The 23,138-nt window shown below is 38.9% G+C and overlaps 1 protein-coding gene across 6 annotated transcripts in view; it reads left to right on the forward strand.

Annotated features, from left to right (window-relative positions):
• The window catches only part of LOC139726587 (tyrosine-protein phosphatase non-receptor type 4-like), a 163,619-nt gene that overhangs the window by 117,475 nt on the left and 23,006 nt on the right, over positions 1–23,138 (forward strand). The window contains exons 8-13 of one of the 6 annotated variants that reach the window (XM_071637574.1): positions 12,032–12,184; positions 14,255–14,421; positions 15,625–15,690; positions 16,199–16,246; positions 18,833–18,958; positions 21,004–21,060. In XM_071637574.1, coding sequence (XP_071493675.1) covers positions 12,032–12,184; positions 14,255–14,421; positions 15,625–15,690; positions 16,199–16,246; positions 18,833–18,958; positions 21,004–21,060 — 617 coding nt within the window. The remainder of the gene's footprint in view (positions 1–12,031; positions 12,185–14,254; positions 14,422–15,624; positions 15,691–16,198; positions 16,247–18,832; positions 18,959–21,003; positions 21,061–23,138) is intronic. The other 5 variants (XM_071637576.1, XM_071637575.1, XM_071637578.1 and 2 more) reach the window with 5 other exon arrangements.

Consider the following 23,138-nt stretch of genomic DNA (forward strand, 5'->3'; position numbering starts at 1 on the left):
ATGGAATGGATTGATAACATAGGACATTTATCAGAAGAAGAAATTTTATCAGTATAAGAAATTTATCAGAAGAAGAAACTAGAGAACAAAAAAAAAAAAGCAGGAGATGGGAAGAGAGCAGAACAGAAGATGAAGGAAAGAAGCATACTTTTTATTTCTGTGTCATAGGAACAAAGAAGAAATAACCCAAGAGAAAAATGGTGGATGGATAGTGAAAGATGATACTTATAGTTGTGATTATTAATCACTTATATCACAGGAGGCATCGTGATTGAAAGTTTGAGTAGGAGAGTTTGGTAACCCTTTTTGAAACTAAGGATGTTATACATTGTGTAAAAAGTAGGCCAAGTTATGTGTATGTGATATCATTAAGGAAGTCACCTATCACCAGGACATATCTTTGCACAAAGGCGGGAAGTTCTTCACAGGAAGTCTTAAATTTCACTGCATTGTGGGATTGGTCCTTTCACTTCTGTTTTCTTCCAACCTGCCCTGGATGAAATACATGATACCTGATATATCTTCTGTTTCAGTTTTGATTCAATGCAGCACCAATATGTCAGTTGTGTGTCTATCAGGATTTGAACCAGCAACCTTTAGACCTAGTGCCTAAAGCCTTACCACTAGGCTTCTTCATCTCCTGGATCATTAGTGTCTGTGTTCACTTCTCTGGGTTCACTTCTCTGGAAGTTTCAAGGAGAGTTTGTGCAGAACCAAAATGTCAGTTGTGTGTCTACCAGGATTTGAACCAGCAACCTTTAGATGTAGTGCCCAAAGCTTTACCACTAGGCTTCTTCATCTCCTGGATCATTAGTGCCTCTGTTCACTTCTCTGGAAGTTTCAAGGAGAGTTTGTGTAGAACCAAAATGTCAGTTGTGTGTCTACCAGGATTTGAACCAGCAACCTTTAGACCTAGTGCCCAAAGCTTTACCACTAGGCTTCTTCATCTCCTGGATCATTTGTGTCTCTGTTCACTTCTCTGGGTTCACTTCTCTGGAAGTTTCAAGGAGAGTTTGTGCAGAACCAAAATGTCAGTTGTGTGTCTACCAGGATTTGAACCAGCAACCTTTAGATGTAGTGCCCAAAGCTTTACCACTAGGCTTCTTCATCTCCTGGATCATTAGTGTCTCTGTTCACTTCTCTGGGTTCACTTCTCTGGAAGTTTCAAGGAGAGTTTGTGTAGAACCAAAATGTCAGTTGTGTGTCTACCAGGATTTGAACCAGCAACCTTTAGACCTAGTGCCTGAAGCTTTACCACTAGGCTTCTTCATCTCCTGGATCATTTGTGTCTCTGTTCACTTCTCTGGGTTCACTTCTCTGGAAGTCTCAAGGAGAGTTTGTGTGACCAGCCGTCAGCAAAACATAAATAAACCTTATCTCTGATCGATATGTTTTGAGACAAAACACTCTGCACTTCCCCTGTATTCCTCATATATTTACATATAAATCTATTTATTCTTTTGTTCATCTGTCACTTCATTCGTTCAATCATTAATTTATTCTATTTCTTGCTTAGTTGATATGATTAATTTCTTGGAGGGGGTATTTCACCATTGCAAGAGTAGCAGTAATGATATGCAAATGACTTTGTGCATACTTTTGGCGCCAAAACTGACAAGCAATCCATCCTTACAGCTTTTCTGCATTTACATTGAAAGATGGATCATTTCTTTCTGTCGCGAAAAACCATGCAGTTTACATTAGGGTATTATGTGTCTGAATCCTATTAGGAAGCCAGACATCCTGTTTGGTTTCCATTCACCCAAGAAAGATGATCGGATGCAGCGTGGAAAATGGAGGAGTATCTGTCATCTCCGTCAAGTCGTGGAGGCGCTGTTTCCATCCCAACACCGTAACTCTCCGATCACGACGGCCACAAATTCCTTCATGGGACATTCTCCCCATTCGTCATTCTGCCATGAACACGCTAGCTATGTCATCCATCCCAACTATTGTGATATTCACATATCTTTCTTTCATTTGATATGTACATAAGTAGGTGGGTGGGGCTTGACTACCAGTCCTCTGTGCACAGTTATGCCACATCTGGTATAAGAGAGCTAAAAAGGAGTAACTCACTCTTCTGGAATGCTGAGGTTTGTGTTGTTGGTTTGTGTTTGTCTCTTTTTTTATACAACCTCATCGATAAATCAAAAACTCTTCAATATTCTAGTTACATTTCTGTGTGATTGTAACTTGGACATGAAAGGTCAGATTCTAAAAAGGAGAGGGGCATGATTTGGAAGCAGTCATTTGGCTCTAGAGATCAAGGGGCCCTCCCAGACGAGACTCATGGAAACATGGAAAGGAATCATGCATGCAAGAAAAATGAACATTTAAAAGCGTTGCAACAATGGATTTACCAGAAACTAAACACATTGGCATCAGTGCCCTTTTTGTATTCAGCCAGTGATGTCTATGAAAATAGATTTGTCATAAATATTGCAGGACCCGAACTTGGCTGCACTTATTGCAGGGTGACCCCCATATTACATTTTTTTATGGGGTGATAGTGGGGGGTCCCAAGAGTAGAAAAAAAAAGGGTTAGATTTATCATTAAGGCTTTCTGCGCGCCCTATGTCAGATGTTGAGCTGGCTGGAGAGGCCCCGAGATTTGCCTCCGAGAGATTTCACTGCAATTGATGAGGCTGTCTGTTTAAATTGATCTAGACATTGACATATGGAGAGAAGTATATCCAGGATTGACTTTTTGAGATGAGCTTGTTTGAAACAAAACAATGAGAAAGGGGGAGGGGGGGGGGGGAGGAGGGGAGGGGGAAGGGGAGGGGGGAGTCAGATCAAACAGAAGAGGAAAAGGAAAGGTTGCAGAAGTGGATTGCATGTTCACTTTCAGGAGGAAAGTGCATGAAATTGGAGACATATCCTGCTGGCTGAATTTTGGATGACATGTCATAAACTGTCCTTTGTTCCACAATTGTCTGTTTAATCAAAGAGTGGTCACAGAAATTCACAAAAGAATTAACATACAGAGGAGGCATAGCTTGGATGCCATGGACTTCATGTGCTTTAGGATGCACAGAGGGTGTGTTAGCATACAATATCAGGCTGACATCAACATTAGCATGCCATGAGTACTGGCAGAAAGAAGCTTTGCAAATGTTTGTAATGTCTGTCCCTTGCATATCCATAATTTGCTACAGTGCATTATGTATGAGAGGAGAGAGCACCCTGCCAGATGGTAAAATGTTAGATCAAATCAAGCTTTTGAGTGATGAAGAGAGTGGGGGATGTCTCCTACCTCCAAGAGGAAAGATACCCAAGGCAGGAACTCATTTTAAATGAAGAAATGATATAGGAGCACCAGATCAAGAGAGAATAGAATCATGCTTAATGAATAGAAAAAGGAAATTACGTTCATTTAATGGTTAATGAGTCGGTTGCCTCAATGCCCCATGGAGAGTGTGAATGAGTCGTTTCAGTGACATTACGGGTGTGAAACTCCTCGTAATTTCTTGTGGTTCGTGAAATGGTATGAATTTTACGATTTCATGACAGAAATATTTCCCTGTGCTCTATTTATGCCAGTGACAGTATTCTGCCTAATTGCATCAGATATATTTTGTTTGTAGACGTAACCGAAGATGCAGGAAGTTGAATCCTTCATGAGTGTTAAGGAAAAAATGTAATCTTAAATGGTTGTTTGGGTGTGAAGTGGAGGAAGATGTCTTGTGTTAGATGGCAAAAATGACTGTCGAGAGAGAATTCTGTGAAATGCTGGGTGTAAGAGATGGAACATCATAAATCTCTCATCATATGTCTCATTTTGCTCAAATTCCACAGATTCCATACAGCCTCTGTCTCTGCCTATATTTAGATCAACTTGCTTCTTTTGTGTTTTTTCGTGGTGGTTCTCAGTTGATTAAAGTCATGCAGTGCATAATAACCATAATTCGGCAGTCTACCTAGTTTGTCTTAAAGGGGCATAGTCCCGGTAGTGTAGAGGGCGCTGTTGATGATACTGCAGATCACCGTTAGCATTGATATGAAGATTACCGAAGTTGAGCTGTCATCAAGAGTAAAGTGCGTAGGTGTTGCTAAGTAACGTTGCCTTCGTTGTCTTCTCTGCGCATAGCGCAGTCTGTAGTAATGCCAGGTTGCGTGCATACGTGCTTGTTATTATGACATCACAAAAGAAGTTTGCTAAAGCTGTCATCCCCCTCAGCCAAATCATGAGCAGAACTGTGATCGGACCACTGACTACAATGAATCAGACTTCTTCGGACTCGGGGAAGTGGGCCAAAGCGTAAGCGCTAAAGAGGAGTCAATAGCGTAGGTCTTTATAGGAAACTTGGGCCGTGCGCCCGCCTACGCATTTGACTAAAACACCGGGACCATGCACCTTTAAACTCTTTCAGTCATTTGAAACACTGTCACGGTCACGGGTCTTCTAGCTCACCTGATAAAGCGAATGATATAAGACCCATGCCTGTAGCAGCAGCTGTCCTACAGCTGATTCTAGGGCTACTCGTAGCTGGAAATAGTTAGCCCTTTACCCAGTGCCAGGTGGGGTTGTATGGGGCTGGACATCAATACCTCTGTATTTTTGCATCGTCTGTAAAGGACCAGGACAACTTACATCCATCACCACACTGATACTTACCTTCTGTATGCTGCATGTCACACGACTACCATTCTCAGTGCATTCGTAATACTGTAAAATGAATGTTCGCGTACATTTTAATTTCGCATATTTTAATCTCGCGAGAGCCAAAATTTGCGAGAGCCAAAATTTGCGAAATTAAGATGCACGCAAAAGTTAGTGTCTACACTATATACAACTCTAGAGGCAACTCGTGAAAATTTCATGCCGCTGAAAAGGCCGTCAACTCCATTCGCGAAAATTTCATGCCGCGAAAATATCATGTAATAATACAGTAATGCATTATTGCGGGTGGCAATGAGGATTGTAACCCAAACTTTGAAATTTTTTTTAAGGTTAACAGAAATAATCATATTTTGTGAGATTTGGATCTTGATCCAAATTGCAATAATTTGTGTGATTTTTTGTTGTTGTTGTTGCAAAAAGACATGAAGCTGTACAGTTTGAACTGTGACTGCCAAAAAAAAATTGGAATCTTAAAGGCACATGGTCCCGGTGGTTTAATCAAATGCGTACACGAGCGCACGGCACAAGTTTCCTATAGAGACCTATGCTGTCAGCTCCTCTTTAGCGCTTACGCTGTGACCCATTTCCCCGAGTCCGCAGAAGTCCGATCCACTGTAGTCAGTGGTCTGATCACAGTTCGGCTCATGATTCGGCTGATGGGGATGACAGCTGTAGCAAACTTCTTTTGTGATGTCATACGAAGAAGCACATATGTACGCACTCTGGCATTACTACAGACTGCATAATGCGCAGAGAAGACAACGAAGGCAACGTTACCTAGCAACACCTAAGCGCTTTAATCTTCATGACAGCTCAACTTCGGCAATCTTCGTATCATGCTAACAGTGATCGGCACCATTATTCAACAGCGCCCTCTACACTACCGGGACTATGCGCCTTTAAATCCCACTCTACACTGCATGTGTTTTGCCTACAAATGTAAGTGCTATTTTTACCAGCTTTGGTGCGCATGAGGTATTAAATTGGCATTGTGACGCAGTATAAAGCATACCATTATTCATGTACAGACTGTACATGCACAGGTAAGCTCTTCGCCAAGAATCACGACCCTAGTTTGATTATTATTATTATTTTTTTTACAGCGAAGAACGATGACTCGAAAAGACGTCACTCAATCGAGATCCAAATTTCAACCGTTTTTGCAATGATAATGGTATTATGGTCATAAACCTGTGCTGCTACAGTAACATACAAAATCAAAATCCAGATTTCCTTCTCATCCCCCAAGACTGCGTGTATTATCTTTCCTATGTTTGAAACATGTTTCAATACCCACTATCAAAATGCATTTGCAAAGGCCTATCGGATTGCGTTCCTCAAGTTCTTGCCCTTATCATCTCTGTAGAGCCTATTATGAGTCGAAAGGGAGGCCTTGTCAACTCCATTGCGCCGTTTGGCCCGAGGAGCGGAGATGTGTACTCTAAAAGTGGATATTTTCATGCGACTAATTTTTTGCGCTCGGCGGGGTAAAAAGAATTTCGCATTTTTTAATTTTGTGGAATCAAGACATCAACTACTGGAACAAATGGCAAGCAAAAATATTCACATGCTTTAATTTTGCGCTAGTTTCGGGTTGCGCTAAATGCACGAATATTTCAACACCATGAAAATTGCCATTTTTTACAGTAGTTGGCAGTGGTTGGTATGGGCCAGATCCAAAATGACTTTGAGTTCATCATCTCCAGAGAACACATCCCAAGATACTTTGTGTTTTGGTCAAGAGTTTGGCCACTGAAGCCCCATTTTAGCAGAGCCTTTCAAACTAAAGTTACCATGGCAACATCAAGGTAATCTTCTTTTTTTTTTTTACCCTGCCTGTTAAAACAGTTCTCGCAAAAATGTTGCCCGTGGTCATTTTTGCCAAATTCTACCCTACCCCACGAGGGTAATTGGCACGATATTACCCTGATGTTACCGCCACACTACCCTGGCAACTCTCCTATTGGAGCGCAACTGGTAATATTCCTTTGATACACTCAACCCTCATGCACAACATTGCAGGCAGAGAATGATTGACATACTGTACTCCAATTGAGATCAGAGATTATAACCATGTTTTGAATGTTGCACAGTATAGAGCAATAGGTGACAGGTTAGTTGCATCAGTGAACACACCCCCTTCATGGAAACCTACCCAGGTAAGGTTTTCGGTGTGTGTCTGTTCATATGCTACCCCTCACTCTCTCCTGCGGTCTTATTGCCCGAGACGAGGAATTTTGTTCTTGAACGTTGTCGCGACATTGCCATGATGAGGTGTGTTAGAACAGGGCTTGAGGCAGACAATGAGCCATTGTTATGCCTGGATGGGGTGTCAAACACTGCACTTGAGATCAAGTTTTAGAGGGATTGTTTTTTAAAGGCCTTTGAAATTACTTGAGAAAGATACCACTATGTTTATGGGCATGTAAAGGGTTTATATAATGTACTATAAAGCATGGAAACTGAGAGCGGTTGGCAAAGTGTCATATTTTAATGACGTGATGATCTGGTTGTTATTGTCAATCTAAACCAAAGAAATGTATGGTCTTATGTTGGCAAAATGACCCTCAAAACAAATACTTTTCTTTATTTATAAAGGCCACTTAAGATGATCACTATATTATTGCATACATGATATCAATACATTTGACCACATTTAACACTCAAAACCAGGTACTATTTCAGTTCACAGGGAAAAACGAAACAAGTGAAACGACAGCACAATTTAAAGTCGTACATAGTTTCCAGAAGTTCTACCATTTGAATTTGCTTGCAATATATCAACAGGCTCCACTAAGAAACTTGTGTGTCTTCTTTTGCAATTTGTCAGGATAACAAGGTGTTTTGGAGTATTATAAGATCAAAAGTGTGAAAAAACGTCGATGCACCCAACTTTCATTCTTGAAGGGCTGTCCTCGTTCAATAGTGATTAGGTAGAATGTTACTGATAATGTAAAACGAGGAATTTTTGCATGCATTTTAATATCGCGAATTTCGTGAGCGCCAAAATTCGCGAAATTAAAATGCACGCGAAAGTTTTTGTTGGCACTACATGCATTGAACACCAGTGGCAATTCGCAAAAATTTCATACCACGAAAAGGGCTGTCGGCTCCAATTCGTGAAAATTTCATGCCGTGAATATATCATGTTTTACAGTATGTGATGTACGAAATGTGCCCAAGCAGTAGTATTGAATTGAAGCTACATGTGTGACACTCTTGCGCAATGGATATTACTTTGGCCCAATATATTTTAATTGATTTTAAAACGTCACATGATTGGCATTAGCAACAATGATCAAGAATGCTCAGAGATTGCAATGCTTCTGGTGTACCTTAGTGGGTATTATTTCACATTTTCGTTGTTACCCAAATGAAATTGTGTTACCACAGCGATAGTTCACACATTTCATTGATGTTTCCATTTCAGAGCAAAAACCAACATTTTCCTCTGTAATATAGACACTATAATCCAGAGGTTGATGTGCTCTTTTTAAATATTCTCATATAGTATGCTGTTTTGATGATCGTAGGAAAACAAAAGTCTGTCTTGCATCAGTGCAGTCAGATTTAAAGGGGGTGAAATAGGCTGTCTTCCTGATTCTACATGGAATTTATTAAGAATGTAATGCTGTGACATATTTTATAGCATGAGTGAAGTTAATTTTTTTTTTGTACAGATTCATACTTTGTTATACTTTGATCTTCTTGCACACACAATTTTAGAGTCATGCCAAAAATGACTTGTTTAGCCTGCATATCAATGCCATGTACAATAACTTCTTGTTTTTCAAATTGTCATAGCTGTATTTATATCTGTTTGATTTTATACAATTTTGCAATGAGCAGTTACTGTGGTTTTCTTTAAAGGACAAGTCCACCTTCATATACATAAGGATTGAGAGAATGCAGCAATATTAGTAGAACACATCAGTGAAAGTTTGAGGAAAATTGGACAAATCCGTTCAAAAGTTACAAATATTGTAAGTATCTGCGCAGTCACTGCTGGAAGAGAAGACTACTACAGTGTATGATGTCACATGCGTACGACTATATAAAGAAAATAAAAAGAGAATTTCACAAAACTTTATACTTTTTGAATAAAGTGCACATTTCTTCGACTTGCTACTGACGTATGACAAGAAAAATGGAAATATGTTGAATTTTCTTTATTCTTTCTTTATGTCATTGTACTCATGTGACATCACAAGCTATAGTAGTCTTTCATCCAGCCGTGACTGCGCAGAAACTTCAAAAATTCATAACTTTTTAACAGATTGTCCGATTTTGCTCAAACTCTCACTGATGTGCTCTACTAATATTGCTGCATTCACTCAACCCACATGTCTATGAAGGTGAACTTGTCCTTTAATGTTGTCAGTTGTCATTCCATTCAGTGCACTTTCTCCGTGCAGTAAATTACCCTTGAATGCCAACTCAGGCTCCCTCTCTCCATTAGACCACATATGGGTCATTATAAATATCATCAAAAGCTGCAGGGTTTAATTTGTGTTGAGCTCATTGGGGGGGGGGGGGGGGGGGGGCAACATGCGCTGTCATTTCAAGCCCCAAGAGTAGCAAACAGCCTTGTCTGATGAGTCTCAGTAGGTTTTGAACAAACTGTATTGACTGCAATGTGACATGGTTTCGCGGATGCATCGCAAAGGAGGAAATGTGAAAGATCAAATATCTTTCATCTTTAACATCTTTCATCAGTCTTTGTGAATTTTAGTTTCTGATCACTGTGAATTTAGTTTATATCCTAAAGTTGAACTTGAAAAGAGAATGAGCAATCTAAAGGGCTTGTATCACACTTTGCAAAGGAAAGAAAAAAACTAAACAAACAGAGAAAGTGGAAAGCAACTTGCATGTTTTGATATGAATGTCCTAGATTTATCATTCTATTCTTAGCTTGTAACCGATAGAATATTTAAGTAGGTCAGTGTATAATAACATTGAGATGATAAAGGCACCTTTTCAATATATTTAACATTTTAACCAGCAATAATGAATTTCACATTTAAAAAAAAAATGTAAGTCAAGGTGCATTTCTCCCATATAATATCTCATTGATAATGTAATTTTATCTTTAATAAAATTTGCTAGCCTGACAACAATTAAAAGAGGGTTTTGATTCATTGGGTTATATTTATTTCAAGCTCTGTTCAGCTTACATTGCATACTTACAAATACCATTCTATGCCTCTGATATCGGATACCAGTGCACATCTCATCACTGATCTCTTTGGATTTTTTTTTTTTTTTGGGGGGGGGGGGAGAGTTGGGATAGAGAAAAAGATAGCCATGTTTCTGTTTTTATTTTAAAGTAACACTTTTCCTCTTTATTAGAAAGGCGAGTGAGATTTACAGCTTGTTTAGAGTAAGATAAACTTGAGGCTCTTCCTCATGATCCTACATAGGACTTATAAGATTTCACCCGCTGGCTCTAATTTGGTACATACCATGTGAGTAGTGAGACACCCAATATCAAAGCGAATGAGTGGGACTGAGGAGACATGTTTCATGTTGCTTTATTCAGGGAAATGGGGATAACAGAGATGCCAATTCTCACCAACTCTGTAGGAGGATTACCGAAAAAGTGAATACTCTCTCTGTCCTTGCAAGAGAATGTGAAAGCCTCTCTCTCATTTTGGAATTCTTTTGCTGATTGAGATGTGCGCAACAGACCAAAAGACAAGAACATTATATCCTGATTGCTTGGCACTTCTGGATTCAAGAGGAATAGAGTGTGAAGTGAATAGGAAGTGTGTGTATCTTTGTATGTGTCTGTGTTTGTTTTGTTTTTATGCCTCCGCCACGAAGTGGTGCCGGAGGCATTATGTTTTCGGGTTGTCCGTCCGTCCGTCCGTCCGTCCGTCCGTCCGTCCGTCCTTCCGTCCGTCCGTCCGTCCGTCCTTCCGTCCGTCCGTCTTTCCGTCCGTCCGTAATGAATTTTGTGGACAAGGTAACTATCAAAAGCTGTTGAGGTATCCTAATGAAACTTGGCATGTATGTGTATTAGGGGGTGAAGTTGTGCCTATCAACTTTTGGGTGCACGTGCTCAAGGTCAAAGGTCAAAAGGTCAAGGTCAAATACATAAAATTTCACTATTTCCACCATATCTATGCAATGCCTGAAGATATTTTCTTGAAACTTAGTGTATGCATGTATTACCCAATTTAGATTCTCTGGTGAAAGTTTGGGTCATGAGGTCAAAGGTCAAAGGTCAAAAGGTCGAGTAAAAGTATTAAAACGTCTTTTTTTCTCTGTAAATTGGAAAATTGTTCAAGGTATCTTCATGGAACATAGTATATATACATGTACTGACTGGCAGTGATTATCTAGAGAATGTAGGGTTCATGGGGTCAAAGGTCAGGGGTCAAATGTCAAGTGCAACACTTCAAAATTTTACTATTTCCCTCATGTTCATGCAATGCCAGCAGGATTAGTATTTTTTTTTACACTTGGTGTATGCATGTGTAACCTAATAGAAATTCTCTGGAGAGTTTTTTTTTCTCTTTCTTTTTTATTGCCTCAAAGGTCAAAAGGTCAAAGATCAAGTGAAAGTGCTGAACTAACTTTTTCCTCCATATCTCGGAAGTGGCTAAATTTATCGTGAAACTTACTGCATATCTATGCATGTTCTACCTGAAAGTGATTATCTTATGAATTTTAGGGTCAAAGGCCAGATGAACATGGTAACAATTTACTATTCAGTACAGAAAATTCCACTTTTTCTCCATACCGGTACCATGAAAATTACTCAATGCATAAATGTATGAATGGGTCAAAGTCAAGTTTAAGTCCTTAAATCCCCAAATACATGCTCTCCTATTCATCCAATTAAACCAAGGTCAAGGAAGGTGAACATTCAACACATTTGTGACAAACTTGTCATTTCAATATTTTGCCAGTTTTGTGAAAATGTAATCACACATTGTCCACATGTACTATCTAGACCTATTAGGAGAATCATGCATTATGGCGGAGGCATAACAGTCGCCATAGCGACATTTCTAGTTGCTTTTTGTTTTTGCTTTTTTACAAAAGCAAAAGCAAAAAAAAAAATTTTTTTTTGGACTTGGAGAATTAGATGGCTGTCTACCAAAATTGAAATACAAAACACAAAACTCCTGATATCATCATGGCATCCCCTGTTTAGTAGACTAAAGAACACAGCATTTGTACAACATTGTAGACATTGAGTTTGCACTTTTTAGGTGTATGAAAAAAAAAATCAGTCATCTTAAACTTTTGGCTATTGTTGTTGCTGTTGTTTTGGTCAGTGTGTGATAGGTATGTTCTAATAAAAAACAACAACAGATAAATAAATATACAAGATGTAGAACTAATGAAGATCCTCCTGGCCTAACTTAGTGATGTCAATCTTGTTAATTTCATCAGGATCAACTTGGGACTGAAATCGACATCGGAGTGGTGTCAGCTGGGCTGAGCATCTTCCAGAACGGCGTCAGGATCAACCAGTTCTCGTGGGCAAAAATCGTCAAGATCTCCTTCAAACGCAAACAGTTCTTCATCCAACAAAGGAGAGAAATAGTAAGGATGCCTGTTGCAGTGGCTTTATTTTGTTGTAGAAGTTGTAGGGGTGGTTGTGGTGGTTGATGGTAGTATTAGTGGTAGTAGTAGTAATAGTAATGGTAATAGTAATTGTAACAGTAATGGTTATAGTTATAATTATGGTTACAGTTATGGTTATGGTTATGGTTATGATTATAGTTATGGCAGTAGCAGTAGAAGTAATGAAGTAGTAGTAGTAGTAGTAGTAGTAGTAGTAGTAGTAGTACAATGTAGAAGTAGTGTGAATAGTTGTAGTATTAGAAGTGGTAGTCATAGTAGTCATAGTTGTAGTAGCAGTTGTAGTAGAATTGGTAGAGGTAGGAGAGGGAGGAACAACAGAAATATTATGGGTTTTTTGTGTAATATGAATCATATCAACTAGTAGCTGCAGGAAAAAAAACAAAGTAATACCAAGTGAAGTAGAAGTTGCAGTAGTAGCCATAGATTTTTGTTATTTTTTGTGAAAGTGCTGCAATTGTTTGTTTGTTGGGTGTTTGTTTTTGTTTTTGTTTTTTTTTAGAAAACTGTGAAGAGTAGTTTCATCTGTATGCAAGCTCCAAGAAACCAAATTAGATATGTTTACAAGTGCTCACTTTCGTCAGTGCTATTAAACACTGGCAAGTTCGTACTGCTATAACGAAAGCAGTGGCTGCGGGAAATCACAATAGGTATGTAATGCCTCTTATCCAGTGAGGGGGCCATACAAGTGTAGCTTTTTATTTTTAGCTCAGCCCCCTTACGGAAGGCAATACATCTTGCGCTCACGTCTGGAAGGATTTGCCTAGTAATCTCTCCACGAAGGCCTCGCTGGGAGAGCATGAATGAGTTCGTAGTGTCCTCCATCCGTCCGTCCATCGGGGTGGATTGCGTCTCAGTTTTAGCTGACTCAGATGGGGGCTGGGAGGTACAGCTGCTGCCAGGGGGCTTTAACCCAACTCCTTTCTCTCTGGAGTCAGTTTGTCTGGATGTTAGCAGAGCAAAGCAATCATGATTCAGAAATTTGCAACCTCCCCTACCCCTTTTATCCTAACAATCCAATGATATAGGGGAGAGAGGAAGTTACTTTGTCTCAAAAACAAATAATGATAATGACAGAGAATTGGCATGAAGCAACGAAAGTGCTGGGAGCCACACTATTGAATGATGAGCATCGGTCACATAATTCTTGAAGGTTCATTGATATGACAGGTATTGACACTAAGCAATTAATTTTAAAGGATGACCCCATGTAAGATGGAAACCTCCATCCAAAGTTATTAGTTATCTACAAGTTTCCCCACCCTCTTTTTCCCAACATTCAAATGTTATGGAGAGAGAGAGAGATTACTTTGTCTCGAAAATCCAAAAAAAGAAGAAGAAAGAAATGATGATGATAATTGCCAAGAGGCAAGAAAGGTGCCGAGATACACACTATGGACTGAAGAGCATCGGTCACACAATTCTTGATGGTTCGCCAATCTGATGTGTTATTGACACCAAGGCATGATATTTAAAGGATGACTGTATGTGGTACTGAAACCGCCATCCAAAATTATCATATACACCTATCTACTTTTTTTGAATTACAAATCCAGTGTTCAGGATAATGTGACACCTTGCTCTTTTTCTGTAAAGCAAGGCTTGTCTTTAATGCTTTTGTATTACAACTGAAGAATGTGTTAATGATGAAGATGATTTTTTTTATGGTTAAAATGACCATTTTACCAAAGAAAGTGTTATCATTTTCACCTGAACTCTTCAACTTTCCATTTCAAATTCAATAGTAGTATTAGACAAGTTACTCATGAAAATTTGCACAATGTATTAATTAACTACAAAGATAAAGTTAACGTAATTTTCTTGGTTCACTCATATGTGATATTATGGTCATTGTAAATAATGTGTAGTTCATTTTCAAATCATTATAAAATATCATTACTTTATATTATGATATTATGGTCATTTTAAATAATCTGTAGTTCATATTTGAATCATTATAAAATATCATGACTTTATATCATGATTATTGTAGAAGCATTTTCATCCCTTTTTTTATACTGCTTAACACAGGGTGAGACAAGAGACATGGTAATAGGTTTCAACATGACCAGCTACCGAGCCTGTAAGAATCTCTGGAAGTCCTGCGTGGAGCACCATACGTTCTTCCGCATGGTGGACCCACAGCCCCCTGCCAAGAGGAGAACTTTCTTTCAGCTGGGGTCAAAGTTCAGATACAGGTCAGTGAGCAGAATCTAGACATTTGAACTCTAGTTTACTGCACATGTTTTAATTGGCAGCCTTAGTTACAAGTAGTTCATTAGTTAGTTACACGTAGTTCGTTCGTTAGTTAGTTAGTTTGTTCGATAGTTCATTCATTCGTTTGTTCGTTCGTTTGTTTGTTCGTTCGTTTGTTCGTTCATTCGTTAGTTAGTTAGTGCATTGAAGCTGTTATTTTCGCATACAGATATTGTCGCAAATGAGGAGGTGACAGACATTTTCGTGAGATGCTGTTTTCACGAATTGACACCAAGGCTGTTGTAAAATGCACTATTACCCTAGCGCATGGCAACATTTTTGGTGTTGTTAAATTCGCACTCCAACTGTGATTCGCGAAATTTGTGATGATTAAACCCTTACAAAAATAACAGCTTATACGGTAGTTACTTTTTTGTTTCTTTGTTTTTTATTTGTTTGTTTGTTTGTTTGTGTGTTTGTTTGTGTTTGTTTGAATCAAGTTAACAAGGCCACTGAGGAGGCTTTGACAGCTTATTAAAAAGCTACAGGATGACCAGTGGCTTCCCTTCTTGATGACTACAAGATGAATATAAGAGTCTTGTGTAGGGGCACGACCGCTGCTTTCAGCAGGCTCGAACCAGACCTGCAGAATTGAGAGTTGTTGATGCTTGAAGGTGGAAGCCTCTTACCTCTCTTGTAGAGCACTTTATTGATAGCAAACAAAATTTGATGTTAAATCACACCGTAACATTCGTGAAGTTTCAAATTGTAGTCATCATATGTTGATTACTTGTACCACTCTGCCAACACAGTAGTCACATGCGATCTATGAACTGATGAATTTTAGGCAGACAGTTTCCTGCTCAATGCGTACTTCACATAGAATTTAAATTGAGCTCCAAATCTTCCAATCTGATCAAACTGTCTCTTAGTGCTGCTGTGAAAAGAGAAGAGATGTTCTTATGGATCGTTTTGTGTGTGATACAAAGTTTTTTTTTATAACTGTGAATCAATTGATAATTTTGCAAAATTGTATGTTACGATATCTGTTACGTAATGAAGTAAGTGTAGATCATGGATGAGTGATTAACTCGTTCCATGCGGGAACCTGGTGGCCTGTGTATTAAGTCTATGCAGATTTCAGAATTCAGTATGGAATGGGCCAATTAGAAGAGCTCTGTCTCTTTTCTTCTCCTCTACTGCAGCGGGAGGACAGAAACACAAACGATGGAAGAGACGAAGAAGAGATTAGCGGAGCGAGAAATTTGCAGGTTGGTGTGTCATAATACTAACATGTCTTCATGAGATCTGTGTACCTGGCCTACACTGAAATCAAGACAGCATTACTGAAAGGCTTCCACAGTCTTCATTTAGATTGGTTGCTCTTAAATATCCATGAGTTTAGTTTTTACCACATGCTGAAGCTTTCAGTTGACTATTTGCCAAAAGCCTTTGCAAAAGCTTATTCTTGAAGGGTCCTACTTAAGATCCTGTTTTCAATTATGCTTTTAGAATGCGTTTATGTACTTTTGAAAGCTGCATATAATGCATATGAGAGTGTCCACGAGATAAGCATAGGTCTTTCAAATGCATTGCTTCAAAACTCAATTGAGTTTTTCATTTCTTGACATTTACATGTATCCCTGTGACAATACAACACTGAAATTATGAAACAAAAGGAGGACTATTAAATCTGTTTTATGTGCGATTCCAATTCATTTCCCAGCACCCATATATCATACATTGTATGACTCTCGTTTAACACCATTACCCATGCAGCAACAGGAATGCTGAGATTTTTCTCAGCTCTCAGCCGGAGTCAAAAGGGTAGGCCTCTCCTCACTCTTTGCCCCCCTTAGCTTCCCCTGCCGTGCTTGAATGTCTGTTTGTTCCCCGATTCGCAGAATCCACAATTTGCCAAAACTCTGCGAGAGTACTCGTATGCGTCTACACCGTATGCCTTCTCCCCCCACCCCCACCTTCTGTAGAATCCAGCGATCGTGTGCCTTGCTTTGTTCTAATTCTTGAGCTGTTACTGAGAGAATGTGATGTGACTTGCGATTAAAACATTCTGATATCTAATGATGCTTTCTAGTTGCCTTGAAATCACGGTATGAGCTGATATGAAGTGAGCAAGTCACCTATTGCTGTGCTTGTTTTAACCCTTTTGCTTCTAAATATGACAGCCCCCTCTAGAGTTATAACATGCCAGTCCAGCCTCCTGAAAGTAATTGGTTATTTATCATTTGACATTTTCCATCACACTGTTCTGCAACCTTCACTGCCAATTTTGCTGTACTGCCTACACTTTTGCTTTATCATGACATCCAGTGCAAATCCGGTTGCGAAGTGTGCAGTATTTACATTCTACATTTTCCTATTCTTAGCCAATCTGTGCTAAAAGGACATTGTCCATAATGAAGTGCTTTTTGATTGTTTTTGTCATTATATCCTATTTCAAATATTTCCCTGACTCTTGTATCTTTTCAGAAATGGAAAAAGAAAGATTTCTGAATAATAAGACATTATAGATGTTTGAAAGAAAACATATCATAAGTTCTTGAGCAGACCTGTAACATCTAGGTGAACTCCCTCCCCTCCATACCACTCCCCCTCCCCTTCCCCCTTCCCCTCCCCTTCCCCTCCCCTTCCCCTTCCCCTCCCCCCCCCCCCCCCCTCCCCCTCCCCCTTCTTCTCTCTGCTTGGAACCTCCTTCCCTTTTCTCTAGGCTGGTCTGGATTGTAGAACTTTCTGGTCCTCATGACTGTGCTTCGGTAGTCTACCCTTGTGTTTCCTCAGACTTGCTTGTCTCTGTAAACTTAGTCTGCAGATTATGACTTCTTCTCACTGTGTATTTGTTGTTGTTTCATTTCCTGGCTTGTGCTTGATGTAAACTGTTAGACATGATTGAAGGGGGGGGGGGGGTGGAGGACATGTTTAGGTGGTTTCAAGAAGGTAATTTCTGTGCAAAAACTGTCGATAGCCCCCTTTGGTCATTGACCTTGTTCATTGATGAATGGTTCACATCAACCAGCCACAATGTGCCACAGGAGGAGAAGAAGATTGTCTCATGTAGTCTAGGACACACACACACACACACACACACACACACACACACACACACACACACACACACACACACACACACACACACACACACACACACACACACACACACACAAAGACAAGGAAAGTGTGCTAAGCCTTGGAGTGAGGCTACATCTGCCCACCCCTCTACATCTGTTTAAAAGACAACTAGCCATCTATAATATTGCAATGATATATAAATGTGTTCTCTCAGCTTAAAGGTGTCCTGCTTGTCTAGTTGTAAAGGCAAGAGAACTCTCATTTGTGCAAGAAATAGAAAAATTTTACAAGTAAATTCATGTTCTCTAAAGCCCCATTTTCTACCATTTGTCATCTCCATGGAATAGTAGTCATGATAAGATTGCTTGTGTTATGTTCTTTGTCTAATTAGCAATGCAGACTATGGACATTTGTTTGCTTTCAGAATATTTGCTTTTGAGTTTTGAGTCAAATCAATTGTGTGTATGAAACAGTAGAAATAGTGTTTAAAAAAGTCTGGATGGATGGATAGAGTTTTGTCAATGTCAATTTCAATTTATTTAATATTTCTCAAGAAAAGTGAAATACACAAAAAGGAAATACAATTATACAGAGCTATACAGAATTTGCAATGCACAAATTAAATGAAACATTCACCAGAATGTACAACTATCCTGATGTGAAGATAAACATAATGGTCAATTTACAGTAGTATTGGTGACTATAATCTTACAAAGTAGGAGACATATGATTAGGACTACACAGAAGGAAGCTTGTTGAGTCATTGGTCCCAGAATAACATCAGTTATAAATGTCATTGATGAACAATGATGACATTGCTGAGTTGGCCCTTAAATGAGAATTGAGTATTTTGTTTGTTTGTATGTTTGTTTGTTTATTTGTTTTTGTTTTTAAAGAGCAGACCATTTCCTCTTCCTTTCCCATGGTGTAAAGTCATTCATTGATGTGCAGGTCTGCAGGTATATATATTTCCCCCTTTTCCTTGAATAGTTTAATATGTCTTTGACCAGATCGTGTGGAAATCCTTCCCTTCTTGCCATACCTCGGTCAAAACAGTCTGTATCCTGTGGAAACTGTAGGAAATGTAGTGGAACAATAAATGTTCCATGAGTACTGGGCATGATACCATGCTCTAGAACAGCATTTATGACGTCAATCTCCTCTTCTCAGCTGACTTAAGAATCTTTTCCTCGAAACAGCCTTTTCAAAGTTGGTGGGATTTGGGGGGCATTTCATCAGTGATTTGTTGTGATTATTCAATCAGACTCCTTCTTCTGCCCTACCTTTACACTAGCAACCTTTGACCCGTAACATTTGAACCCGCAGGTCGTCGCCAAACAAGCGTGCCTTCCGGCGGACAGTGGGCGGTACGGTGGCGGAGATTATCCGGACAGAAACGCGAAGCCTGCCCTCAAGGACCACCCAAAAGTACAAGCCACTCAAAGACAACCAGTGAGTGTCGCTAGCAGAATCCCAATCCCCTCATCCCAGCTGCCTCTACCAAACTCCAGTTCCCTCCCTCCTCCAAGGTCCCCCTTGCCTCCCCCAAATTCCTTCACCCTCCCTCTCCCCTCCCTTTGGTCCCTTAACCTCAAGCCCTCTTGCAATCATCACTATTCCACTCATAAACCTGGGAAAAAAGGACATTACATTATGGTGCATGAATGCAAAGCTTAAATTGAGTACTATACAGCGACAAAACACTAATCATAGCCATAGCTGCAACAAGTGTATGCTGCCTTTTTACTTTAGTCTTGCATCAATGCACTCTCTCAAGTTTTTCTCAAACTTTATTATAAACCAAAAGAAAAGCATCATCACATTGCTTTAAGTTGTTTTTTAGTACCTTAGATGGATGATTAGCAATGCTTCGCACAAAGCAACTGCTGTGTGTCCTTCACTATGCAGCAAATAATACATCAGATATGTCAAGATTAAATGGATAGTTTAGTCTTACTTCCATAGGATTTCCTTCAGCCTGTCCCTATGTAGTTTATTCAATTCTGCCCATAGACTTTCCTGCCTTTGACTGCTTTTGTGGAGATTCAACTATCTGCAACTGATCTGTCCATCCACGGACCTGGTCTCTCTTCGCTCATCCTTCTTTTTACTTATATCTGCCTCTCTATCTTTCCTATCTATCTATCCATCTATCTCTCTATCTCTCATTAATTTACAGTCTCATAGCACTGTATATTTGTCATTCTCATCATTTTATCTTTCTCTGTCTTTTTCTCTCATTCATTCTTTTCTGATTTTCACCATTAACCCATTGTGCACTTTGAGTGCTGATAGGCCAAGAAAATCCCATAGTGTTGTACACACTGTTCAAAGTCTGTGGCACAGAAAGGGTTTATCAAGCTATCACCAAACTGTTCTTCTCCTCCTAGAATTGAATGCATGTGTGCCTCACTTCTTTGATACCATTCCAAATTTTCTTTCCATTCATTCTCTTGGAAATCTCATTTCCTTCCAAGCCCATCCCTACCTCAACCAGTTTGTCTATTTTCTATGAGTTTCCTGCTGTGGCCCTTACTTAATTAATACCTATGTTTGAAATTCATTAGCATACAGAACACAAATTAGGATACATGTAGGTGTGCTAGTGAGTTTAAGGAGGGGGGGAGTTCTTAAAGGGAGTGGCGAGAGTGAATCCTGCAGCTAATGATCCTACCTTCTATCTCCTTGCATGTAATATATTTCCAGTGAATGTGTGGTTTCGTACTAAGTAATGGGAGCTTTGGGATCGCTTATCCATCTTACACTTTGCATGGTTGTTTGGGGATATTCTTGTTTTCTTGAAATCCTCTTTGTTTTCTTGATCGGGTCATAGGTGTGAAGCATCACATTTAACATTTGCACACAACTGTATGTCTTTGTCATTTTCTCTTATTTCCTCTTGTGTCTGTAGGCATTTTGTGCTCATGCCATTGTGCCACATTGTTACAAAAGTTGCAGTTTTGTTTTGCATACGTTGTTTGTCCTTTATTTTGTAATTCCAGGAAAATTGCATTTAAACAGAGCAGTTTTAAGAGTGGTTAACGTAAATCATAAAGATGTACAGAAGGTGCTGAAGTGGCAGAGTTCACAACAGATGCAATGGAAATGCAGACAGTTGTGTGAAAATGCCTAAAAACTTTGTGAGATATGACGTGATCAGATGTGATCACTTTTGGTTGCCATCCTGAGTGGTGATGTTCAAATATAGCACTAGTGTTACTCTGTGCATGTGTAAACAAATTGAACAGGTGGCTTTTGCACAAACATGGACATATGCAAAGTTGGATGCAAGCTTTCTGCCAGTTAACCTATCCAAAGCTGCTCTGCATAGCTTTAAAAAAAAAAAGATAAAAATCTGCATTGAATGTTTTTGTTTGGTTGTCATGGTGAAAAGGCATTTGTTGGCATGGTGATGTGGTATGCTAAGGGTTAATGCTCATGCACCGTGGGGTTTGTTTGGCTTGGTGCTGCACTCATCTCTTCTCTCACTCACCCAGCCGAATGCCCAGTTTTGATGGCCAGGTTCCCCCTGCCTCACCCAATGGCCAGCCTAGGTAAGTCCAACCCAACCACATACCCAGCGGGGAAAAGAGAACACCGTAGCATCAGTAACTTTTTAACTTTTTCCACCTCACCAACCACACAGATACTTGGAGAGACACAGACACAGACAGACAGACACACACACACACACACACACTGACCCACAAATTGATATCAAGCTGATACAGGCTACAAATTCATTCAATGGAAACTATGCTTTACAAGTTGGGAAGAACTGCAAGAAGTCTACAGCAACACTTCTACTGTACCTCATATAACGCTGCTACCACTTCATACTTATCCTGCTATAAATCTTGTAATTACTGGTATCCCAGTGTAATGATATGTCAACCATGAAAGAAAAGTTTCAGGGAAGCAAACCATTATACACTGTGTACCATGTATACGTGGTATACATAAGAAAACAGATGAGTATATGCATTGATTTCATCCCACAAGTACAATTTGATAGGAACTATGACCTTTGTCGCACTTGGTTTACTAGTCTTTTTACAGTCAATATCAGTTTTTTAAGATTTCGTTACAAGTAACTACTACTCTAACTTCTCCTTCATTTACAACTGCCTGTGATGTAAAGAAAGTACAAAATAATGATTTTCAATTCAATTCAAAGTTTATTTCATTTTTCGACAAAACATATAAGTTACACTTCTTTTGACAACAGAGAATAAGGTAAACAGAACCTTATGTATCGAAAAGAATGTAAAACAATTGAGGAGGACCTTATAGTAATTATACATTGTAGTTTAAAAAAACCCAGAAGTGATCGAAATAAAGTACATGTATAACTTTGCTTAAAGTGATTAGGGTGATGATACAATAATATGATATGATATGACATAATATAATCAGATTTGATATGATATAATGATTATAATATGATATGATATGATGTGATATGATATAATACTGTATACGCTATATATTTCGCGGGGGTTTTATTTTCGCGAATTTCGCGAGTCGGGAGCTCTTTGCGAAATTAACAACACGCGAAAATATTACCTTCCAAAATGAATCCCTTGCCTTGATGATACGAACATTTCAGTACTAGTATACCATGTCATGGCTTACCGAACAGACCATGCTGGCTAAGCTTGTTTACGTACATATAGCACGTCCACGTCTACTTACGAATACTGTAGAGAGCCAATCCATTATCACAAGGGGACCACTCGTCAGAAATCTAGCGCGATGGACTTAACCACTTCAAAAATGTTGAATTCTAACTTACTAGTTCGCAGAGTTTGGTAAGTTTTTTTCATGCAGTGTATAACTAGTATCATTCTTATTTGCTAGTAAGTTGAAAATTCACACTTTCTTTGCCACTTCATATTTTCTCTGGTCCCCCAATCACAAATTTAACCACTCGCGAAAATGTGTGACGGCGGCAATTCGCGAAAATTTATGTACGCGAAAATGATAGCGTATACAGTATAATATAATATGATATAATATGATATAATATAATATAATATAATATAATATGATATAATATAATATAATATGATATAATATAATATAATATAATATAATATAATATAATATAATATAATATAATATAATATAATATAATATAATATAATATAATATAATTATATTTGATATAATATATTATGATATAATATATGTATCATTTCAAGAAGAGGAATATAATGACATCTCTGTAAGCTATTTGCAGTAAGTGAACACAACTTTTTTTATGCTGCTGCCACTCTGAGATCTACTTCACAGATACTTCTAATTTTCTGCATCTTTTTCTTTAAAAAAAAGCAACATTTAAGCAACATTATTTTTAAGATAGAATGGGACAGAGATGCTCAGAAATTAAAGAAAACAACAAGAGCTTGAGGTAATACACTTTGATGAAGCAAATGTGAATATGTTTGTGAAGACTACAGAATGTAGAGTGGGAAGCAAAGAGGGTAAAGACCTTCTTGTATGCTCGGACAATACATTGACTTTTAACCAGGCATTGTTCTGCTCTGTGTGTGTGTGTGTGTGTGTGGCAAAGCCTCTTGAAGAAGGACCCTGGGATTTTCTCCTCAACCTCTCCCCCCTCTGACCGTCA

The sequence above is a fragment of the Diadema antillarum genome, unplaced genomic scaffold, assembly GCF_040938485.1.
Source record: "Diadema antillarum isolate AM-2024a unplaced genomic scaffold, OU_Dant_1.0 seq00000090_RagTag, whole genome shotgun sequence".
Taxonomy (NCBI): Eukaryota; Metazoa; Echinodermata; class Echinoidea; order Diadematoida; family Diadematidae; genus Diadema; species Diadema antillarum.